At 52.3% G+C, this 19,915-nt stretch overlaps 1 protein-coding gene across 1 annotated transcript in view; it reads left to right on the forward strand.

The window, feature by feature from the left end:
- Window positions 1-19,915, forward strand: part of ZNF185 (zinc finger protein 185 with LIM domain) — a 42,222-nt gene that overhangs the window by 14,141 nt on the left and 8,166 nt on the right. The window contains exons 13-21 of the mRNA XM_061178045.1: window positions 753-857; window positions 1,800-1,898; window positions 4,055-4,150; window positions 4,881-4,970; window positions 9,742-9,939; window positions 11,890-12,000; window positions 13,121-13,201; window positions 15,216-15,287; window positions 16,346-16,448. Coding sequence (XP_061034028.1) covers window positions 753-857; window positions 1,800-1,898; window positions 4,055-4,150; window positions 4,881-4,970; window positions 9,742-9,939; window positions 11,890-12,000; window positions 13,121-13,201; window positions 15,216-15,287; window positions 16,346-16,448 — 955 coding nt within the window. The remainder of the gene's footprint in view (window positions 1-752; window positions 858-1,799; window positions 1,899-4,054; window positions 4,151-4,880; window positions 4,971-9,741; window positions 9,940-11,889; window positions 12,001-13,120; window positions 13,202-15,215; window positions 15,288-16,345; window positions 16,449-19,915) is intronic.

Consider the following 19,915-nt stretch of genomic DNA (forward strand, 5'->3'; position numbering starts at 1 on the left):
GAGGGTGAGGTGCCTGAGGGCCAGTCCCAGAAGCAGTGAGGGTACGGGTCAGAGCACAGAGGAGAGGTGGGAACAGGCAGACGTCACTGGCTTAAGAATGACAGTTGACGCCATGGGAGCAGAGGAGGTGACCAAGGTAGGTGGCAGAGCATGCAGGTGGAGAAGGATGCCAGGAACACCAACATTTAAGCCAGTGACACAGAGTCATGATGGACGGACGGGGGAGAGAAGGCGGGAGTGGCCCACTGGGTCAGTGGTCCTGAATGGTGAGAATGATGGCAGTGTCTCTGCTGGGTTTGACACCATGAGGCTCCCTGATGACCTCAGAGACAAGGGAGGGAGGTTGAATCAGGAGTTAGGATCAGTCTTACACCATAGAAGATTATAGTCTGGAACTCTGAAGTCAGACTGCTTGGGTTCAAATCTCAGCTTCTCCCCTTGTTACTTGTGGAACTCGGGGCAAGTCACTCCAGGCTCTCTGTGCCTCAGTTTGCTCAGCTGGAAAGTGGGCATGGATAAGAACAGTGACCGTGTTGTGGGGTTGATGTGGAGAGCTAATGCATTCAGAGTCATGAGAATGGGGTCTGACCCTCAGTCAACAGCAGCTGTTAGTAGATTTTGATAATTTGCCAATCCTGCAATATCAGGATTTGCGCTCTTTGGAGAAAGCTGGCATTTGGGGATGAGGTAACTGCCCCCACGTAAGTATGGTTGGCTGATGGGTAGTTAACTTATATTTCTTTCCACCATAGGTCTTCCCCAGGCTCCAAAGACAACGAAGCCCCCAACCCCAGAGAGCCCAAGAGAGACTTGACTGGTGAAAGGGCCTTCAAGGGCCTTGATGCAGACTCTGAAAGGTAACTCAGTGCAGGGACACGGAGCCCATATGGCCCCCCCATCCAAGGTCAGTGGATGGAGCTGGGACCAGGACTGTCCCATTCACTGTGTCCCCAGTGTCGGGGGCAGTGCAGGTCCTCGATGAATATCTGCCGAAAGAATGAATGAAGGAATGCATGAGGCCTGGAGAAGGGCAGGCCCCTGCCAAGATTCCTCAGGGAGCCAGCTGCAGAGGAGGACAAAACTCTAGGCCAGCAAGGCCGCCAAGCTGGAGGTTTCGGGAAGTCAGTGACCAAAGGATTCATGGACCCCAGCAGAGCATCTAACAGGGCCTTCCAGGGTGGCCTGTAGACGAAGGGAGACGTGGAGGGGGTGCAGGGATAGGAGGCAGAACGATAGCAGGGGATGCTGAGTCCAGAGGGGCTGGTTGTGCCCCAGCCATCCCGCAACCATCCCGCTGACCTGTCCTTCAGGCCAGACCAGGGGAGCCTGGGTGTGGTGAGCAGTCGCTCACAGTTGGGCACTTCCTGAACCGGAAGTAATGGATAAGAGCCCACAGCCTTGTCTACCTGCCATTGTCTTCTTAGTGCGCAGCCCTAGACCCTGTGGAGCCCCAGCACTGGAATGAGGGAAGGGGACCCAGGATTGTTCGGGGAACCTTGTCTCTGCCCTGGGCTGTGTTGGTTTATTAGTGGCCCCAGATGCCTTGTCTCTTGTTCCATTGGTCATTGGCCCCCCATTGTGCCACCTTGCTCTGTTTCTTGGCTCCACCCTTGCTCCCAGCCCATCAAGTTTGGAAAAAAGGCAGAAATATTGTTGATATCAGCTTGGCTTCAGTTGGAGCAGTGCAGGGTGGCAGCTGAAGGCCTGGGCCTCTGGTCCTTGAGGCTCACTCTCAGGACATATGAGTTAAATTAAATCAAAACCCAAGCAGTCAGCAAATGTTTCTCTTCCCATAACAGATCAAGTGCACAGTCAAGTGACGGCAACGTGGGATCCGGAGCCACGGGCTCCACACCTGAAGGCTTGGCTGGAGCAGACATCAGCTCTGGGAGAGGAGGGTGAGCTACCTGGGGGAGGCCCGTGGCCCCAAGTTGTTGCTTCTCTCCTGTTCCTGGTCAAGTCGCCACAACTGCTTGGGCTGCTGGGGGCGGGGCACTGGTCATTTCCCATAGTCCCGTCTACTGCTTCTCCCATCTCCAGCACTCCCGCCGCCGCCACATCCTTTGTCCCCGGACTTCCCACTTCTGAGATTTACCTCTGCTTCAATCTTGCTGCTTCTCCTACCCTCTTCCACTGGCTCTCAGGCTCCTCCCAAGTAGGCATAAGGGTGGGCCTGGGCGGGTAGGATGAACATGTGGAGAAGGAGGGAATGATGGATGAATCGCTGCCTTCCTGCTTCTTGGCTGAGCTGTGAGGGCAAGCTGGAAGGAGGTCCTTCATCCCTTCCAGAAGCCCCAAAGCCTCCTCCACCTTCCTCCTCTGGCCAGCTCTGCTCTCAAGTTCAGTGAGCGGAAGAGCAGTGGCCCCAGTGAGACAGAGTAGGAGACAAGCGTGTCTAGCTGGGCTCTGACTTCTTGGACCTGGGTGGAGTCAGGGGCCATTTTCTCAGGTGATTTGGGGAGTGGCAAGGTCCCACTTGTCCCCAAGTGGTTCCAAACCAAGCATGACTCATCCTTGGGGACAAAGGTTAGGTGTACAGATGTTGGCACAGATAGTTCAGCTCCAAGCTGTTCTAGAGCCCTTATGGTTCAGAACAGATGGCCAGAGAGGAATGGTGAAGCCGGTGTCTACAGAGAGCCACCAAGGCACGCTGCCAGCCGGCACCCCTGCCCTACAGTAGTCTGGCCGAGGAGGGAATCTCCGCTTTCCCAACTGGCCCTCTCAGCTGCCTCTACTTGCCCAAGCCCACCGGGAGCCCCTTGCCTTCACTAACTTTACTAGTTTGCAACTGATGCCTGGACCCCCAAGGCCCAACTTCCAAATCAGGAGCACAGGCCAACACGGGAAGAGGATGACAGGCCCCGGCGTCTGCCCACTGTGCCTCAGCCGGTGCCAGGGAACGCCACGGGGCCGGGGCCTCGGTTCTCTGAGCTCCTGCTAGCGGGGAGGACTGCGCAAGAGCCCGACAACCATGGCCTGCGTCACGGTGCTGGCCAGCACGGTCCTGCAGGTTGACTCCATTCTCTGGTCCAACATGACTGGGCTTGGTTCTTGACTGCTTCGTCTTCGAATATTCATCCAGAACATCCTTCTTGCCTATGCCCCCCTTGCAAAATGAAGTCTTTGCTTTCTGCTTTCAGTTTCCTTAAAATGAAGCCAAAGCTCATATTAACTTGCAAAATTATCTGAATATCTTCTAGACTTTTATGACTTTTAACAGTCTTTTACATTGTCTCTTCTGTAGACAGTGATTTTTAAGAGACTTGCTTTTATGGTCTTTGCAAAGAAAAGGTTGTTTGTCATGAAAAAAACACCCACTCTCCTTTTCCATTCATTTTTATGAGTTTACTTAATAATTGAATTCAGTGATTATGGTTGCAAGTACAATTGGCGTAAGTGGGTGTGGAAACAAACATGAGGAGCTCTTAGCGTGCTATTCAAGTGGAGGGTGCAGGCTCGCACAGGTAACCGCTCGGCATGCTGTGAGTCACAGAGAGACGTAGAACTCAGCCTATACCTGGGAAGGCTGCATAAGACAGCACCCGCTGAATCTGTATCAAGTTGATGGGCACAGACGGACTGCAAAGGGTCGCTGCTTCTACAAATGGCCACAGGGCCCAGTAATAATCACAGGAGCACTTTAGCACATGTTGGGGCCCAGGCATTTTTCTAAGTACTTGGCATCTATTGACTCATTTACTCTTCTCAGAAAATGTATGAGGCAGACACAGTTGTCACCCCATTTCACTGATGATCCAACTGAGGCCCAAAGAGGTCAGTTGATGTGCCCAAGGTCACACAGCCAGAAGCTTAATAAAGCTGTGATTTGAATCAGAGTCATGTGCCCCCCCAGGGAGTGTGCCCTTCACCACGAGGCCACGCTGTCCTGGTGTCAGTCAGCTGTAGGATGTGAGTGAGTACTGTGCTCCAAGCATCCATTTGAGGAACTCCTTAGTGCCCATCATCTGTTGGGAACAGAAGCCACCCTCTCGGGGGGAGTAGACATAAAGACGCAAAGTCCTGAACCAAGACCGGGCTTGGCCTCCTTCCACAGGCTGTGCTCACCTGCTGTCTTTACCCCTCTCCTGGATGATCAGGAGGTGCCCAGTGCCAACTCACAGCCTCATAAGCCTGGACCAGCAGCCACCAGGTAAGGGTGGGGCAACTGCCCAATGACCAGTCCCATTGCCAGACGGCCTTAGGGTTCATCCTCACGTCCAGCACCCCAGGGTCCCCCTTGAACCTCTCAGCTCCATGCCTTCTTCACATCAGGTGATCACTGCAGGACAGAGAAGGCTGGGAGGTGAACCCACCCACCAGGGGCAGTGCAGGAGTGGGTACAGGTGATAAGTCAGGGGACCCAGACAACTCAGCACCTACCCATAGGGACCCAAGCTGAGGTGGCAGAGAAGAGGGCATTGAGAAGTGTAGCTTGGGAAGAGACCCTGCTAGGAGAAGTCAGTGGGAAGAATCCCAGGGACAGCCAGCCAGCAGTAGAGGGCTCAGTCCCAGGGAGCATGTGGAGGTGGCTAGGGAGGTGCAAAGGTGCAATGGGAAGAGGTTGTGCATTCCCAGGCTGCAGGCTTCTGCCCTATTTCATCTACCAATCCACCAGTGGGAAGTGGCCATTTTGCTGTGGGTGTGTGCAACATTTAGTAAGGAACGATCATTCTAGATTCCCACAGAGCCCCGGGAGGTGTAGGTCATGCAAGGATGCTGGAACCCCAAACCAGGAGGACACTTCCCCAGGAATTCCAAGCTGGTCACGGCCAGATGTAGGTCCTCCTTTCCTGTGAGAATGCAGCTGGGAAGGGGAAGACCTGGGCCCCAGGTCTCCTTTGGTCTGAGGCTTCAGAAGGTCTGTGTGCTTCCTCCTTCAGCTCTGGTGCCACTTCTGCCTCTGCTGTCCTGGCTGACAGGAAGAGCAACAGCCCAGCACACCTGGAGGACAGGGAGACGGACCCAAAGGGGTAAGGCATCAGCCAACAGTGCTGAGCTTGTGCGGTGGAGAGAGGCGGCTCAAGTGTACATTAGCCTTTGGCTGGGAAGGTGAGGCCAGTGAGCTGGCCCAAGGGACGTGGCGAGGGCTGAAGCCCCAGCTGGAAACCTCTGGCCTCCGCCAGGAAGTCCTCCATAGTCAGGAAGTCACCCACCCTTTCAGTCAGCAACCACTTGGAAGGCACCTGCTCTGTGCTGGAGACTGGAGTACACAGACAAATCGGACAGGGCTAATGGGGGGCAAAACCTGGTCCAGACTGGAACAGGGGAAGGGGGCCCCAGGACAGCCTCATGGGAGAGGTGACTTTTGAGCTGAATCTTGAAAGGTGAATAGGAGTCCTCCAAGCAAAGGGTACAGGATGTACAAAGGACTCCAAATAACCTGGTGTTTACTGGCGTGGAACATGAGGTTTGTCAAGGTAGGCAGGGGCTGATTGGCCTTTTGTATCAGATATCGTTAATAATCACAACAGCTACTTCACTGTGGGGCACCTACTGTGTGCACAGCCCTGTACTCAGTGTCTCATACGGCCCTCCCCACAATCATGTGAGCTTTGTGCCTAACTATAATGAATAACAAAGGACTGGAAGTCAGGTCTCTGTGACTCCTGGGAAGAACAGTGCTTTGAAAGAAATAGCCGGGGTGCTAAGATAGAGAGTAATGGTGGTGAGGAGGGTACTACTGAGATGAGTGGAGGAACGAACAACTCTAGGAAAGCAAGGAGTAAAGACCTGCAGATAGGGAAACACAAACTTAAAACCCTGCTTTGGGAACACGCTTAGCAGATTCCAAAGCATAAAGTAGCCTACCCGGTGAGGGGGACCATAGATGGAACCGTGCCCTGGTAAGCCATGAGAGGGAGATTGGATCTTCTTTCAAGTTTTAAGCCAGAGAGGAACACGGTCTGATTTAGGTGTTTAAAAAGTGAGTGAATTTTTGCAATTTCACACCACATTACAGCTACTTTTTTACATTTGTCACCCCTACATAAACTGTGATGCTGGGGGTGGGGTGGGTAACGGATCTCTAAGGTATGAGGCCCTATTATGTGACTTTTTTGTTTCAAATTGCCCTGACAATTAACAGAGTGAAAACAAAAACTGACACCTATAGTGCGCTCTGCCAGGTGCTTTACTCTTGCCAGCAACCCTGTGAAATGGATAAGATGGGGAAACTGAGGCATAGAAAGGTTACCTGACTTGTCAAGGGATTCCAAATGGCAGAGCTGAGTCGCAACTGAAGAGGCTCTAAGAAAAACCCCAGGAAAAACTTTGAAAAGCTAGTTTATGAACTCTGTTCTTTGGAGCCTATTCTCAAGACCCAGAACCAGTAACTGTCAGATGGTTAATGTGTACAGCATGCCATCTGCACAATCGCATGTAATATTCCCCAAACCCGGGGAAGGATCTGGCTTCTTATTATGCAATTTGACAGTGGAGGAAACGGAGGACTCCTATGAAGAGCAAAGCTAGGAATAGGGCTCAGATCTGGTAACTGTAGAGCCCAGGCTTACAACTAATTTTCTCTGATTAAAACTTTGCAAAATCAAAACAAACTTTCTTGATCAGTGTTTCACAACTCTGGCTGCACTTGATAATCACCTGAGAAGTGGTTTGTTTGTTTTTTTTAAAGTATCCTGTGACCCACGCGGAGAGATTTAGATTCAATTGTTCTAGGGTAGTAGTTCTGAAACAGGGGCATCTCCCCCACCCCCAACCCCCCAAGAGTCACTTGGCAATGTCTGAAGACACTGTTGATTGCCACAACTGGGAAGAGGGTACTACTGGCAAATGGTGGAGACCAGGGATGCTGCCCAGCGTCCTACAGTGCAGAGGACAGCGCCCACCACAGTTATCGAGTCCAAAATGTCAATAATGGTGAGGCTGACAAACTCTGTCCTAGAGCTGTCACGATGTCATAGGAGGCCAGGAGATTCTACAATGGGAAGAAAAAAAGGCGGACAGAGTCCCCACCTGCTCTGCAGGGAACTGCGCAGCCGGCACAGAACGTGTGTGCCGGCGCACGCGCGCCGGCACAGACGTGTGCGCCGGCGCACGCGCGCCGGCACGCACGTGTACGCCTGTGCACGCGCGCCGGCACAGACCGTGTGCGCCTGCGCACACGCGCCAGCACGCAACGTGTGTGCCTGCACGTGCGTGCCCCGGGAGGGTGTGCGTTTGCGTTCGGCGAGTGTGCGCCTGCGCGCACCGCCATTTTCTGCAGTCCCGCGCTTGTGTCCGGTGTGCATCGGGAAACGGGACCGTCCACACAGCGAAATGGCTACCGTGGGCGTGAGCGGCCTCGGCGGCGCTTCTCCCGCGGTCGTGCCCGCGCCTGCCGCTAGATGGCGCGCGAGGATCACAATTGGGCCGGGCCGCCCATCTCGGGCGCCCTGGGCTCCCGCTGCCCTTCCCCCGATGGCCTGGAGGACATGGGTGGTTCCACCGTCCTTGGGGCTGAAGCAGCCCCCCCTACCACGTGTGCACCCTCGCCGCAGTGCCGGCGGAGGCGGGAGAGAGGAAGGGAGCTGGGTGCCCGCAAGGAGCCAAAGGGGCTGTTTGGCGGGGTGCCCTGGTGTCGGTGGTGTCTGGGCACTGGGCGCTGGTCTTCAGAGCTGGCCGGGGCCGGGAGCTGTGGACACGCGGGGAGGGCGGCTCGACCCTCCAACCACGAGGGCCCTCGGGCGGAGATGCCTGCTCTGGGCGCTGGGGCTCCGTGGGGAAGGGGCTTGTTCCTAAGCGGTGGGGGAAGGAGGGGAGTTGGGTGGGCAGGGGCCTCCTGCAGAGCAGTGGAGCTGCTTCATCACAGTACAGGTACAGGAAGAGGTGGTACAGTATAGTGAGCACGGACTCCTGTGCCTGGGCTCAAACCTAAGCTCTGTCAGTTACTTGCTATGTGGTTTTGGGTATCGTGCTCATCTATGTGCTTCAGTTTCCTTACTTGTAGAATAGTGGCCGTAATAGATCCTACCACGCAGGGTTGTTGTGAGGGTTAAATGCGTTTGCATGTAGGACATTTCCTGGCACAAAGTACTACGTAAATGTTGGATTCTCCTTTTATAAGAAGTTACAGCCAAATAAACCAGTCCCAGAGGACTGTCTCTTTCCACCAGAACTATTTAAGGACACTCAGAAAGGTGGCCTCTGGTCCCCTTTACCAGCCGTATTGGCCTGACTTCATTTAATAAGATAGATTAGCTCACCTTCTCCCCACTAAATTTGTGTTATTAGACTTTACATCTAAAGCATATGCTGTTTTCCTCTGTGTTGCAAGTCTGGGCTTTTCAGGTTTATGTTCTCTCTGCATTAGGAACAGGTGAACTTTAACCACACTTGTTCACCATGGACAACTGCTGTCAACCATTGGAGGAGTGTAATGGAGGTAGCACAGGAGTCGAAGGGGCTGTTTTCTTCCACGTAGAGAGTGTGATTGTGTCCAGAATTGTCAGTAGCTGTATTAGGCTTCTGGATCTTTGATCTGGTTACAGCCAGAAGTATTACCTTCCCTATCTCTAAACACTTGACTTCCAGGCAATTCATTAGGGGCCTGGAAGACCTCTGGGTTGTTACATTGCTCAGCAAGACTTCCTGTGACTGTTTTACTAAGATTTCCTTTTTATGGGTTAGGTGGGTTATACCGCCTATAATTGTAGTGACTCTGCTCTGAGGCCTAGGGTGAAGGAGCCTTATTCATCCACTTGGCCCTGTGTCGCAGCGGACATCCAAATTGCTCTTTGCTGAGAATCCTGGCTTTATTCACAAACTTGGTGAGGATAACTTCTATTACCGTAATTCTATAGGGGATATGAGTTGGTACAGGACTCCGATTAAGTCCATGGTAAAGCTAGCTCAGGGCTTCCAGAGTCGGGAAACAAACTCTTTAGGCCTTCTTGGTTTGCCTTTAGCTCAAGCCTGTGTGTCACAGGCAGAGGGGGGGGGCGGGTGTGTCAGGGCATTCTGCTGGCACTATCTGAGGAGAGCATACTGTCCAAAAGGTATGAGCTCCACTCCCCTTGTTATTCCAGCTTGAAGGCAGCGAGCCTGCCTGCCTACTATGGGATTAACTTCCATGAATAGAGTCCCAGGGCTGGAGGTAGCTGGTGGTGTGATCTTCTCGTCCTAAGATAGCCCCACCAGCCATTGGAGGCAGGCTGCTGATTTGGGGAGGCTTGAGTTCGGGATGGGCCAGGATCAAGGTGATGGTGAACGAGATATTCATCTTTTGGAATGCTAGGCTCACGTTCTCAATAATCTCACTCAGTCTTGGCCCCGGCCAGTGGGCATGTGACATCTTTGGTGCTTGAGGCCACCAGGCAGCAGCACCGTCACACGGGATGTGGAGGAGGCACCGGCACTGAGAACAAGGCCCTCCGAAGCACCTCAGGATGGGGATGGTGATGGGAGGGATGTGCAAGGGTAGCCGTGATGTGAGGCCAGGACGGAAGGAAGGTCTCCCAAAGAGCTTGATGCCGAGGACAGCAGGGAAGGCACTCCCTCCTTGCTGGACTGAGGGGGTGACAAAAGCATCTGGGCCCAGGCTTCATGTAATACGCGTGGGGACAGCCTTTGTCGGTGGGAGGGGAGCAGTGGTGCTGGGGTCCCCCTGAGGAAGACACGAGCTCTCCCCGAGGTGGGGGCCATGCCGGGCTCCTGTCTGCCCCACCTCCCGGGAGAGGAGCCCGCTATGGCCACGGGAGGGGATATCGGTGTGTAGTCGGTAACCAAGGGCTTATTCTTCCTCAGCACCTTGGCTGATTTTGAGGACGGGAATGTGGTCACCAAGGTGGGAGACTCCTGGCAGGGGAGGCCTGGAGCCCAGCAAGATGACCGGGGAGACCCAGCTGCACCCACCCAGAAGCCGGCAGACCCCAGCAGCCCCGAGCAGCAGAGCAGCCCCAGAAATCCTGAGCAGCACCTGGAAGTGGACAGCCAGGCCAGCAGGTAAGGGCCACTCTGTGCTGGACTCCTGCCTGCCTGAACCTGACTTTTGTCAGGGCCCATAGCCCAGAACAGACCCTAACACGCTAGGCATGCCAGCTACTTTCTGCAGGTGTGATGGGCTAGGAGCCCATGGGAGGCTGACAAGCAATGAGTATCCCAGGGGTAGATCTCTGTGGGCTTGGGTTTGGAGCCACAGCACCAAATCTGTTACACCAAACCTGGCAGAGAGAAGGTGCCCAGAGAACCGTGCTGTCTGGCAGCCACATGGAACATGGAGACCTGGCTTGGCAGAAGGATACAGGGTGCCTTTGCCATTCATGGGGCTGGAAGATTTCTAAGCTGTGCCTTTTATGGCAGCATTTCAGTGTTCTCTTAGCTCTCCAGAGATCTTTGCCCAAAGTGTTCGTGAGTTTGGGAATAACCTGGAGACGACATACAAGTACTTCCTATGAACCAGCTGTAGGTAGCGGCCATACACACACTGAGCCAGATGGCCAGGCCCCCAAGCACACCCTCAGGAAGCACACAGAGAGCACAGCAGTGACACCACGGCAGCGACCATTAGCATTTGCTGCGCGCTGAGAATGTGCAGGCATCCTTCTCATGCTTTATGCGTCCTCACTCATTTAGTTCTCACGCCAGCCCTACGAGAGAGGTGCTAGTATGACATCTGTTCTATAGTTGAGAGGCTGAGGCGGAGGGAGGTTGCATGGCTGGCCAGTAGCCACCCAGCCAGGCAGCGGCCTGACAGGGCTTAGAAGGCCGGCAGGCAGCCCAGAGCCTGCATTGCGCTCCCTGTGCTGTGCCCGCTGCCTCTCCATTTTGGTAAGCCGGCTCCTTCTTGTGCCTCAGGCCTCCTTGCCCCCCAGCTCTTCTGTCCCCGCGACCGTCACGCTGTGTCTGGATCAGAGGATGCCAGACACTTGCTAGCTGTTCAGTCAGAAGTGGATGCTGTTTCCCTCCCCTCGTACTCAGTCCTCTTCTGACTACCTGCTTCTGTACTTTATCCCCCGCCCGTCTCTCCAGGTTCCCATTGGGCCTCCCCTCCCAGCCACTCCACCTCCTTCAGTCTGCATCGTGCATTCCTGTGTCCTAGAGTGACATAGGACTAGGCACAGGGTGACTGGGCACATTGAGGCAGGGTGCCTCACCCAGCCTGGGGTGAGAGGGCAGGTACTCTGGGAATGGCTTCCCAGAGGAGAAAGCGGTGTCATGTGCAAAGGTACGAGAGAGATCAGGTACACGTGACATAGTCTGGGAAGATGAGGCTGGGGAGCTGGGCAGGTGCTATCATGCTTGTTCTCTACCCTCCCCACTCTTAAACTAGTTGAAGTCCTGGGCACTGGATTCCAGACCAGGGGCTGTGTGCTACACCAAGGGGTGGAGATTCAGAAAAACCATTATACCTGTCAGTCTCCTGCTGCTTCTTACGGTAGGTGACTTCCAGAATGAGGTCCATCCACATCTCTTCCTTGGCGACACCTGAATTCATTCGTCCCTCTCCCTCAGCCTTGTGCTCTCCAGAAACTTCACTGGAGGATGGGGGCAGGGAGCTCATCCCAGGAAGGGGCTGCCCCACCCATTGAGGAGGTGAGCGGGGCTGTGTCTGTCAAGTCCTTGCTAGCCCCATAGCTCTGCTGTAACCAAGTGAGTCATAGGCCAAGGCCCTTGGCTGCAGGGGTAGTTCTGGGCACACACTGGAAGGTTGGGGTCTTGCCACCAGCTTACAATGTAACCTGGGTTTTCTCATCTATAAAATGAGTACTTCTATCCATTGATCTCAGGAGCCTCAAGGAACAAACAGCTCAGTGATTTTCAAGGGTTGTTTAAAAAACGTCAGCGTTCTTTTAAACTCTCTGAAGTGGCGGTCTCGGCATTAGCCCCTGCTTGACCCTGGAAGACATCAGCTCTCAGTGTTGACACGGTGGCTCCTCCCTCCGCTTCTTTCAGGATGAGGAACCCCTCAAGCTGTACGGTCACTGTTGCTGTCACTGCCACCTCTGAGCAGCCTCATGTTTATGTGCCAGCCTCCCCGAGTGAATTGGAGTCTAACTCAACCAGGTAAGAAGGGACAATCGGGAGACGTTCTGTGGGCTATTTCCTCCCTGGAGCTAAAGGACTCGGCTTTGGCCCACGTTACTTCCCTGATATTAGCTCTAGTACCTACTCCAATTCTCAGCAGCCCGTTGGTCAAGGGGCCACAGAGTGTAGCCCAAGTTCCCCTAATATAAACTCCTGTGTGTGGGCCTGAACAGAGTCTCCCAATGAGAAGCTGAGGTGGCACTTCTAGGGCTCTGCCATCCTTCAGACCTTGCTAATGTTTCTTGGGGAACATGCTTGCAGAGTCCAAAGAAATCCCTTTGAGGCCAGGGCCTGTGTCTGTCTCTCTCACGTTATCTGTTGTGAGAAGAGGCGCATAACCGCTGCCTCACCTGAGTTCCTGTCCTCACCTGCCATCGTACAGTGCAGGAAGGGAGCCGTTACAAGGACGCTGAGTGAACTGTGTGTGTGTGTGTGTGTGTGTGTGTGTGTGTGTGTGTGGAGGAGAGATCAGAGGAGCGTCTGCTGCCATCAAGCCAGCAGGCTGGAGTGCAGAGCATGTAAATGGGGCCAAATTTGGTGTCATGGTGAGCCCATCGTGAGGTAGACCTTGTTTCCAAAGTTGCCAGGGGCTTGTCCAGGGTGAGGCAACTACCTGAGCTCACCCTGGAGCTCCAAGAGTGGGAAGGGAGAGGTTAGATTGCTGATGGAGATTTGACAGTGTAAGATGAGGCTTAGAGGTGATCTCGGTCCCAGGCAGAAGGGAAACAAAATGTGGTCAGAGAGGAGAATGGAAAGCCCACTGGACTGAAGTCTCTGGAGGGTAGCGTCCCACCACTGGCTGCAAGGAGCGTCTTTCTAGCGCTGTCAAATCCACACACACCAGGCTGTACTCATGGGCTTTGATTTCAGCCCGAGTCCACAGTGGGCTCAGCAGCCTAGCAGCTCCTGTTTCCTGCTTTTGTTGCCCGGCGGGGGCTAGAGCACCAGCACCTCTGCCCCCAGGCATTCCCATGAGCTCCTTCACTTCCTTCAAACAAAATGGGGGTCCTTCCTGTCCTGGACCCCTGCCTTAGGTCAGGCCCAGTCCCCTGGAATCTTCCAGTATACCTTTTTCTGTTCTGCTATGCTTTTTCTACAGCAAAGGGATTCTCTTTATGAAGGAGTACGTGAATGCTGGTGAGGTATCTTCCGGGAAGCCACTGTCTTCATTCTACAGCAGGTGAGAAGTCCCAGACCTTTCCATGTCACGGCCTTCTCCTGCCAGGCCCTGTGTTGTCCTCATTCCTGCATCCCCAGTACCTCATCAAGTACTTCGCCCAGAGTACCTTCTGTGTAATCATTTATTGAATAGGTAGATGATTTAATTGCTCACGGACATGATTTATGCCTTTCCAGATGTTCTACCTGACTCGGTGCCTTTGCGCTCCCCTTTTGTCATTCGTTCATCCTACACTCCACTTCCAGCACCATCCGTTTCTGCCTGTATTTGTTTCTTGGTAGACTACAAGCTTGCTTTTGTGAAATCCTGAGGGCATCACTCTTGATAGAGCTGGTGAGGCCCTTAAGAACCATCTAGTTAATTCCATCCTGTTCCAGAACTCAGGGCTCCTCTCTTCAGCTCCCATGCTCCTTCCAGCATGCCAGGTTGCCTCATTTGAACACACATTTCACTCATCATCTCTTTGGCTGCTTGCTTCCGGATGCCATATTGAAGGGTACCTCCATGCCACCTCAGCTAAAAACTAACCCACACTGAAACAGTGTATTCCTGGGATTTTTTTTTTATGACACATCCATCACCCCACTGCTAGGGTTAGGATTTTAGTAACAGAGAGGTGCATCCTGGCCTTATTTCAGGATTGGGCCTCTGGGGACTCCCGACCAGCTTTCACTGCTGCTGTGGAATGATGATCATGGGCGTAGGGGTCAAGTTCAAGTGCCTGCTCAACCCCCATTTATTGGGTCATTTTGGAGAAGATGCTCAACCTTTATGAGCCTCCGTTTCTTCACTTGTAACTTCTTAGAGTGATTTTTCCTAGTAGCTTTATTGAGATCTAATTAATATATCATGAAATTCACTCTTTAAAGTGTACAGTCCAGTGGTTTTGGGTACACTATACAACGTTGTGCAATCATCACCACCATCCAATTCCAGGACGCTTTTATCACACAAAAAGGGAACCCCAGACCCATTAGCAGCGCCCCCAGCACCACAAGCCACAGCCCCTGGCCACTACTATTTTCTGTCTCTATAGCTTTTTTCAGGGAGGTGGTTTTTTGTTTTTGTTTGTTTCTTTGGGGTTTTTTTTGACATGCCACGCAGCATGTGGGATCTTAGTTCCCTAGCCAAGGATCGAACCTCTGGCCCCTGCAGTGGAAGCTCGGAGTCTTAACCACTGGACCGCCAGGGAAGTCCCCTCTTTGTGGTGCCATCTGGCGTTTGCCTCTCTGAACTCTGTCCATCTCCTGGTTTTTCTTCTTCCGGTCCCAGCAGTATTTTGTTTAATGGGACACTTAGAGTTGTGTAGTCCAGTGTGTTTTCGCCTTTTGCTTTACCTTCCAGGAGGCTTAGAGGTAAGCTTAAATCTCAAAAGAAATCAGAAGCTGGGCTGAAATTCTGGCTCACCCCTTACTCCAAGCATGACCTTAGGCAGGTCACTTAACCTCAGGAGGTCATCACACAGCTCCTGTTAGCATGACAGCTTCACTAAACCATATCCCAGAGCTTGTAGCTAGTTGCCCTTCCCTGGAAATAGTTTTTTTGATCATTATTTTTTATTATAAAAAGTCATATTATTGAAAACTGAAGATGCGAAAAGGAAAAAAAAAAATCACCCCTAATTCCACTGTGTAACCCAGCACGGTATTATGTTGGAATGTTTCCTTGTTTTTTTTGTTCCCATTCTTAGTTGATTCCTGCTGTGAGTGGGCTCCTGGCGATTGTCACATTATAACCAAGGCGCATATGTGGGGAGAAAAGCCATGGACCTTTCCCCCTGGTCCGTGAAACTGACAGTTCTCCAGAATCCTAGCCACCCCCTTCTCATCTTCCTCACCACAGCAGGTCTTCTTTGCCCCCAGTGTAAGAGTTCTTCTCAGAGAGAATTATGCCTCGTTGGCACCAAGTTCATTTAGCATAACAGATGATGGCTGGTCATGCAGAGTCCTGTGTTAATCAGAAAAGCCTTCTCCACTCATGACTGCTCTCCTCTCTCCCATCACACTCCCTGCAGCGTCGGCAGCACTGAGGACTCAGGCCACATGGAGAAGAAACTCCCACGTGACAGCACTCCATACTCTGAGAGGTAAGTCTGCTGTGTTACCAGGGAGCTCACAGGTCTCCAGGAGGAGAAGCAGGTGAGGGAGATTTACACGCTAAGTCCATTTGCTTTTGTCTGCCGCTTTGCTACTTCTGGCCCATTTCCAGATGGGATGTGTCACACCACAGCATAGGGCACTGCTTCCCTCATTGGGCTGTCACACTTGTGGCAACGAAAGCCTTTGAATCCAGCTAAGACCAAAGGGCAAAAGCAGTGAGTTAGTGGCAGAGCTAGGGCTAAACCCCAGGGCCCTGAGTACTCCCAGGTAAGGGACGTTTCCACTCTGCCATCTGACTAACTGTGAGCTGGGGCTGGTGGTGGTAAAATAGGAGGGAGGAACAGGGCTGTGACGAGGGCAACACTGTCAAGAGACTGAGCCCCGGGCCAGCAGCAAGGCAGGCAGGGACTTTTGACAGGTTCTGTCTGAGGAGGAAAACCAGGGGGTGACTTGAGGAACAAAGGCAGGGATCCTGGAACTGGGGAGATACTCAGTCTACAAGTCAGTATCTAGGACTTCAGTCTGAGGTCCCAGCAGGCTCTACAGCCACACTGACTTTGTGATAGTCCTTGGACCCATGCTGCCTCTGTGATACTCCAGGTAGGACTCAGTGCTCCCAGGCATGAAGAGAAGGGCCATCAAGACAAGGGGCCAGGTAGGGCATACAGAGACGTGTCTCCTGTAGGAGAAGACGTATGTCTTCCTATTCTAGGTGGGAACAGCCCCCCATGCAGACACGCTAGGCCGAGGGACAGAGACAAGCAAGCTTCCTGGAATAAGAATCAGATCGCGGTGTCCAGACATACGATAGAGGGTAGGGTGAAGATACAGGACTGGTTTCTGGAAACAATGTGAGGGTCTACAGTGGGCTGCGGTCCAGTCTGGCCCAAGGCTACATGGCCAGTTCACACCACAGGAAAAGATGGCAGGCTGGGAATCCTGGCAGCAGCCTAAGCCTGGCTGCGTCAAACCACAGGATCTGGCTGCATCACATCAATAGTCTGCGTACCAGCCTGACCGTGGATCCTTGTTTTTCACTTCCCAGAACAAGTGGAGGGATCTGTACTTACTGCAACCAGGAGATCGGAGACTGTCCGAAGATTACCTTAGAACATCTTGGCCTTTGCTGCCATGACTATTGCTTTAAGGTAAGGAAGACAGGTGGTGCTGCTGAGAGCATCATCCAGAGCTGGGGAGCCTTTATGGGTTCAGAGAGTGTGGAGAAGGCTTTATCTCTGTATGAATGTGCTCCATGTCAAAGGCTTTGCAGAACTGGGAGCTGAATGGGCTCCCAAGTCGAAAGGAGTACTATGTGCTTAATACTGTGAGGGAAACAAAAGCAGTCTTCTGGGGAAAGACTATTCCCAGCAGACAGCCAACAAGTGCAAAGGCCCTGGGGCAGCAGCATGGAGTAGCTTAGCTCACGTGGCTGGAATGACATGAGTGAGGGGTGAGTGGCTGGAGATAAAGTCTTAAGGATGGCTAAGAACTGGATCATGTAGGCCTTTCAGGATACAGAGAGACTTTGGGTTTTATTCTAAATGCAGTTGGAACCTACTGGACGGTTTGGGTGGTGGAGAGACAGGGTCTGACTCATGCTTTTCAAAGGGTCCCTCTGACTGCTAGGTGAAGGAGCGACTGTAGAGGGGCAGGAATGGGAAAAGGGAGATCAGTTAGGAAACTGCTGCAATACATCAAGCTAGAGAAAGCAGTCACTTGATTAGGGAGTTGGCAGGGGACACGTCAAGATGGTGCCTGGATCGGGGATACTGTTTGAAAATAGAGCTGGCAGGTTGTGGCCATGAGGAAATGCGAGGAGTCAAAGGAGATTGCAAAGTTTGGGGCCCAAGCCATTAGCTGAAAGGATGGTGGCACCTTTTACCGAGAAGGGAAGGACTAGAGGGGAGCAGGTTTGAGCAGAGGCAAGGCGGAGATGAGTGAAATTGAAGATGCCTCAGTGAGAGCTACGTGAGGAGCTCACATGGTCGTTTGGATATGTGAGTTTGTGTTCCAGGGTAAGGCTGGAGCTGGGAGTCCTCAGGGCATGCTTTTTCCCTGAGCCGTCCCTGACCTGATGAAATCACCTACGGTGTGAGTGGGTGGAGAGGGGGGCTGACGCTGAGCCTTGTGTCTCTCTATCATTTAGAGGTTGGGAAGAGGAGGGGGTCCACAGAGGAGGGTGAGAAGTAACACAGAGTGTGATGCCCCAAGTGACACAGTTTCTCCAAAGACTGCATTGGTCACCCTGTCAGTGGTTGCTGAGAGATCAAATGGGATGAAGCCTGAGAACTGACCTTGAATTTTGCAGCATGGTGGTCATCTGTGACCTCAGTTGGAGCAGTTTTGCTGGAGTGACGGGGATAGAAGCTTGACTGGAGTGGGCTCATGTGGAAGTGGACAGAGTGAGTCTGGAAGACTGTCCTGATGGGTTGGCTTTGTAAGGGAGCAGTGCAAGCAGACAGTGGGGCAGAGGTGCCAGGCATGGGTCTATGCTGATGGGAGCGATACAGTAGTGAGCAGACACTGATGACGCAGGAGAAAGAGACGTTGATGGTGATCATGATGTACGTCTGTAGGAGAGAAAGATGGGTACCAGTTGACACATGGCAGGAATAGGAAAGGCCAAATCTCTGGGTCACACACAGAGAGGTTCCCAAGTTGGCTGGTGGAAGAATGAAGAACTTCAGTACTTGCTTCTGTTTTCTCAGTCGATTAGAAAACATGATCATCTATGAGTGAGGGTGGGCAAGGGGTGTTGGACACTTGAGAAGAAAGGGGAGTCTGTGAAATATTGGCTCAGAGACAGGGAGGGTGGATGGGCTGTGCAGAGCCCGCTTGAAGGGAGGGCTCGTTCATTGCTATGGAGACCGGTCAGCATGTACTGTGTTGTTCCCTAGCCAGGCTCAGCCACAGGGGTGAAGCAGGGGCAGTTGCATTTACTGGGGCGGAGATTATGCCAGGTGAGTTGGCAGGGTTTGGTCTGTGTGCAACGGAACAATAACAGTGAGGCGGTGAGCTGGTCCAGTAATGGAGGTTCCAGCGGTGGCAGAGACCAGCCAAATAAGCTGGAGGACATGGAAGTCAAGCAGTGGGGTGTATGACTTATTGGTTGTAACGAGGTCTAGAGCAGCAGTTCTCGCTCTGGAGTGTGCATCTCACACTTGACCATCCCCTGAAGGGCTTGTTAAGACACAGAGTGCTGGGCCCCAGCCCAGTATCTAACTCAGTACGTCTGGGTGGGACCTGAGAATTGGCCTCTCTAACAAGTTTCCAGGCAATGCTGAGGCTGCTTGTCCACATAGAGTCTGGCCAGAGCAGTGGCCGAGGTAGAGAGGGGCCCAGAACATTGGAGGAAAGGAACAAAAGGCCACGTGGTAGGAAGCTCTTCCATCTACGTGGATCCAGAATTGACTCAGGAGTGCTGCAGGGAGAGACTGTGACATGTCATTTGGCAAAGAACATTCTGTTTTCCTGATTCCTGGACTTACTACATGAAAACTTATTAGAAACTATTATGAACAATTATATACCAATAAATTGGTATATAATTAGAAACATACAACCTTAGAAACATACAGCCTACCAAGACAGAACATACAACCTACCAAGACAGAACCAAGAAGAAATTGGAAGCTTGAACAGACGAATAATAAATAAGAAGAGTGACTTAGTAACCAAACACCTCTCAACAAAGAAAAACTCAAGGTTGGGTCTTCACAGGCAACTCTACCAAACATTGAAAGAAAAATTAATACCAATCCTTTTTATACTCTTCCAGAAATGGAAGAAAGAACACTTCCAAACTCATTTTATGAAGTTAGCATTATCCTGACACCAAAGCAGGCAAAAAATTAGAAATGGAGCTACCAGATGATCCAGCAATCCCACTTCTGTGTATATACACAAAGGAATTGAAATCAGCATCTCAAAGAGGTATCTGTATTCTCTGTCCATTGCAGCACTGTTAACAATAGCCAAAACATGAAAGCAACCTAATTGTGCATTGCCTGATGAATGGCTGAAGAAAATGTGGTATATAGGGACTTCCCTGGTGGCACAGTGGTTAAGAATCTGACTGCCAATGCAGGGGACACGGGTTCGAGCCCTGATCCGGGAAGGTCCCACATGCCACGGAACCACTAAGCCCGTGCGCCACAACTACTGAGCCTGTGCCCTAGAGCCCACAAGCCACAACTACTGAGCCCATGTGCCACAACTACTGAAGCCCACGCACCTAGAGCCCGTGCTCTGCAGCAAGAGAGGCCACCACAATGAGAAGCCCGCACACCGCAACGAAGAGCAGCCCCCGCCTGCCACAACTAGAGAAAGCCCACGCGCAGCAACGAAGACCCAACGCAGCCAAAAATACATCAAAAAAAAGAGAAAATGTGGTATATACACAAAATGGGATATCAATCAGCCTTTAAAGAAAGAAGGAAATCCTGCCATTTGCAACAACATGGATGAACGTGGTGGACATTATGCTAAGTGAAGTAAGCCAGACACAGAAGGACAAATACTACCTAGTACCACTTATGTGAGGAATCTAAAACAGCCAAACTCATAGAAGAGAGTAGAAGGGTGGTTGCCAGGGGCTGGGGAGGGGGGAAATGGG

The sequence above is a fragment of the Eubalaena glacialis genome, chromosome X, assembly GCF_028564815.1.
Source record: "Eubalaena glacialis isolate mEubGla1 chromosome X, mEubGla1.1.hap2.+ XY, whole genome shotgun sequence".
NCBI lineage: Eukaryota > Metazoa > Chordata > Mammalia > Artiodactyla > Balaenidae > Eubalaena > Eubalaena glacialis.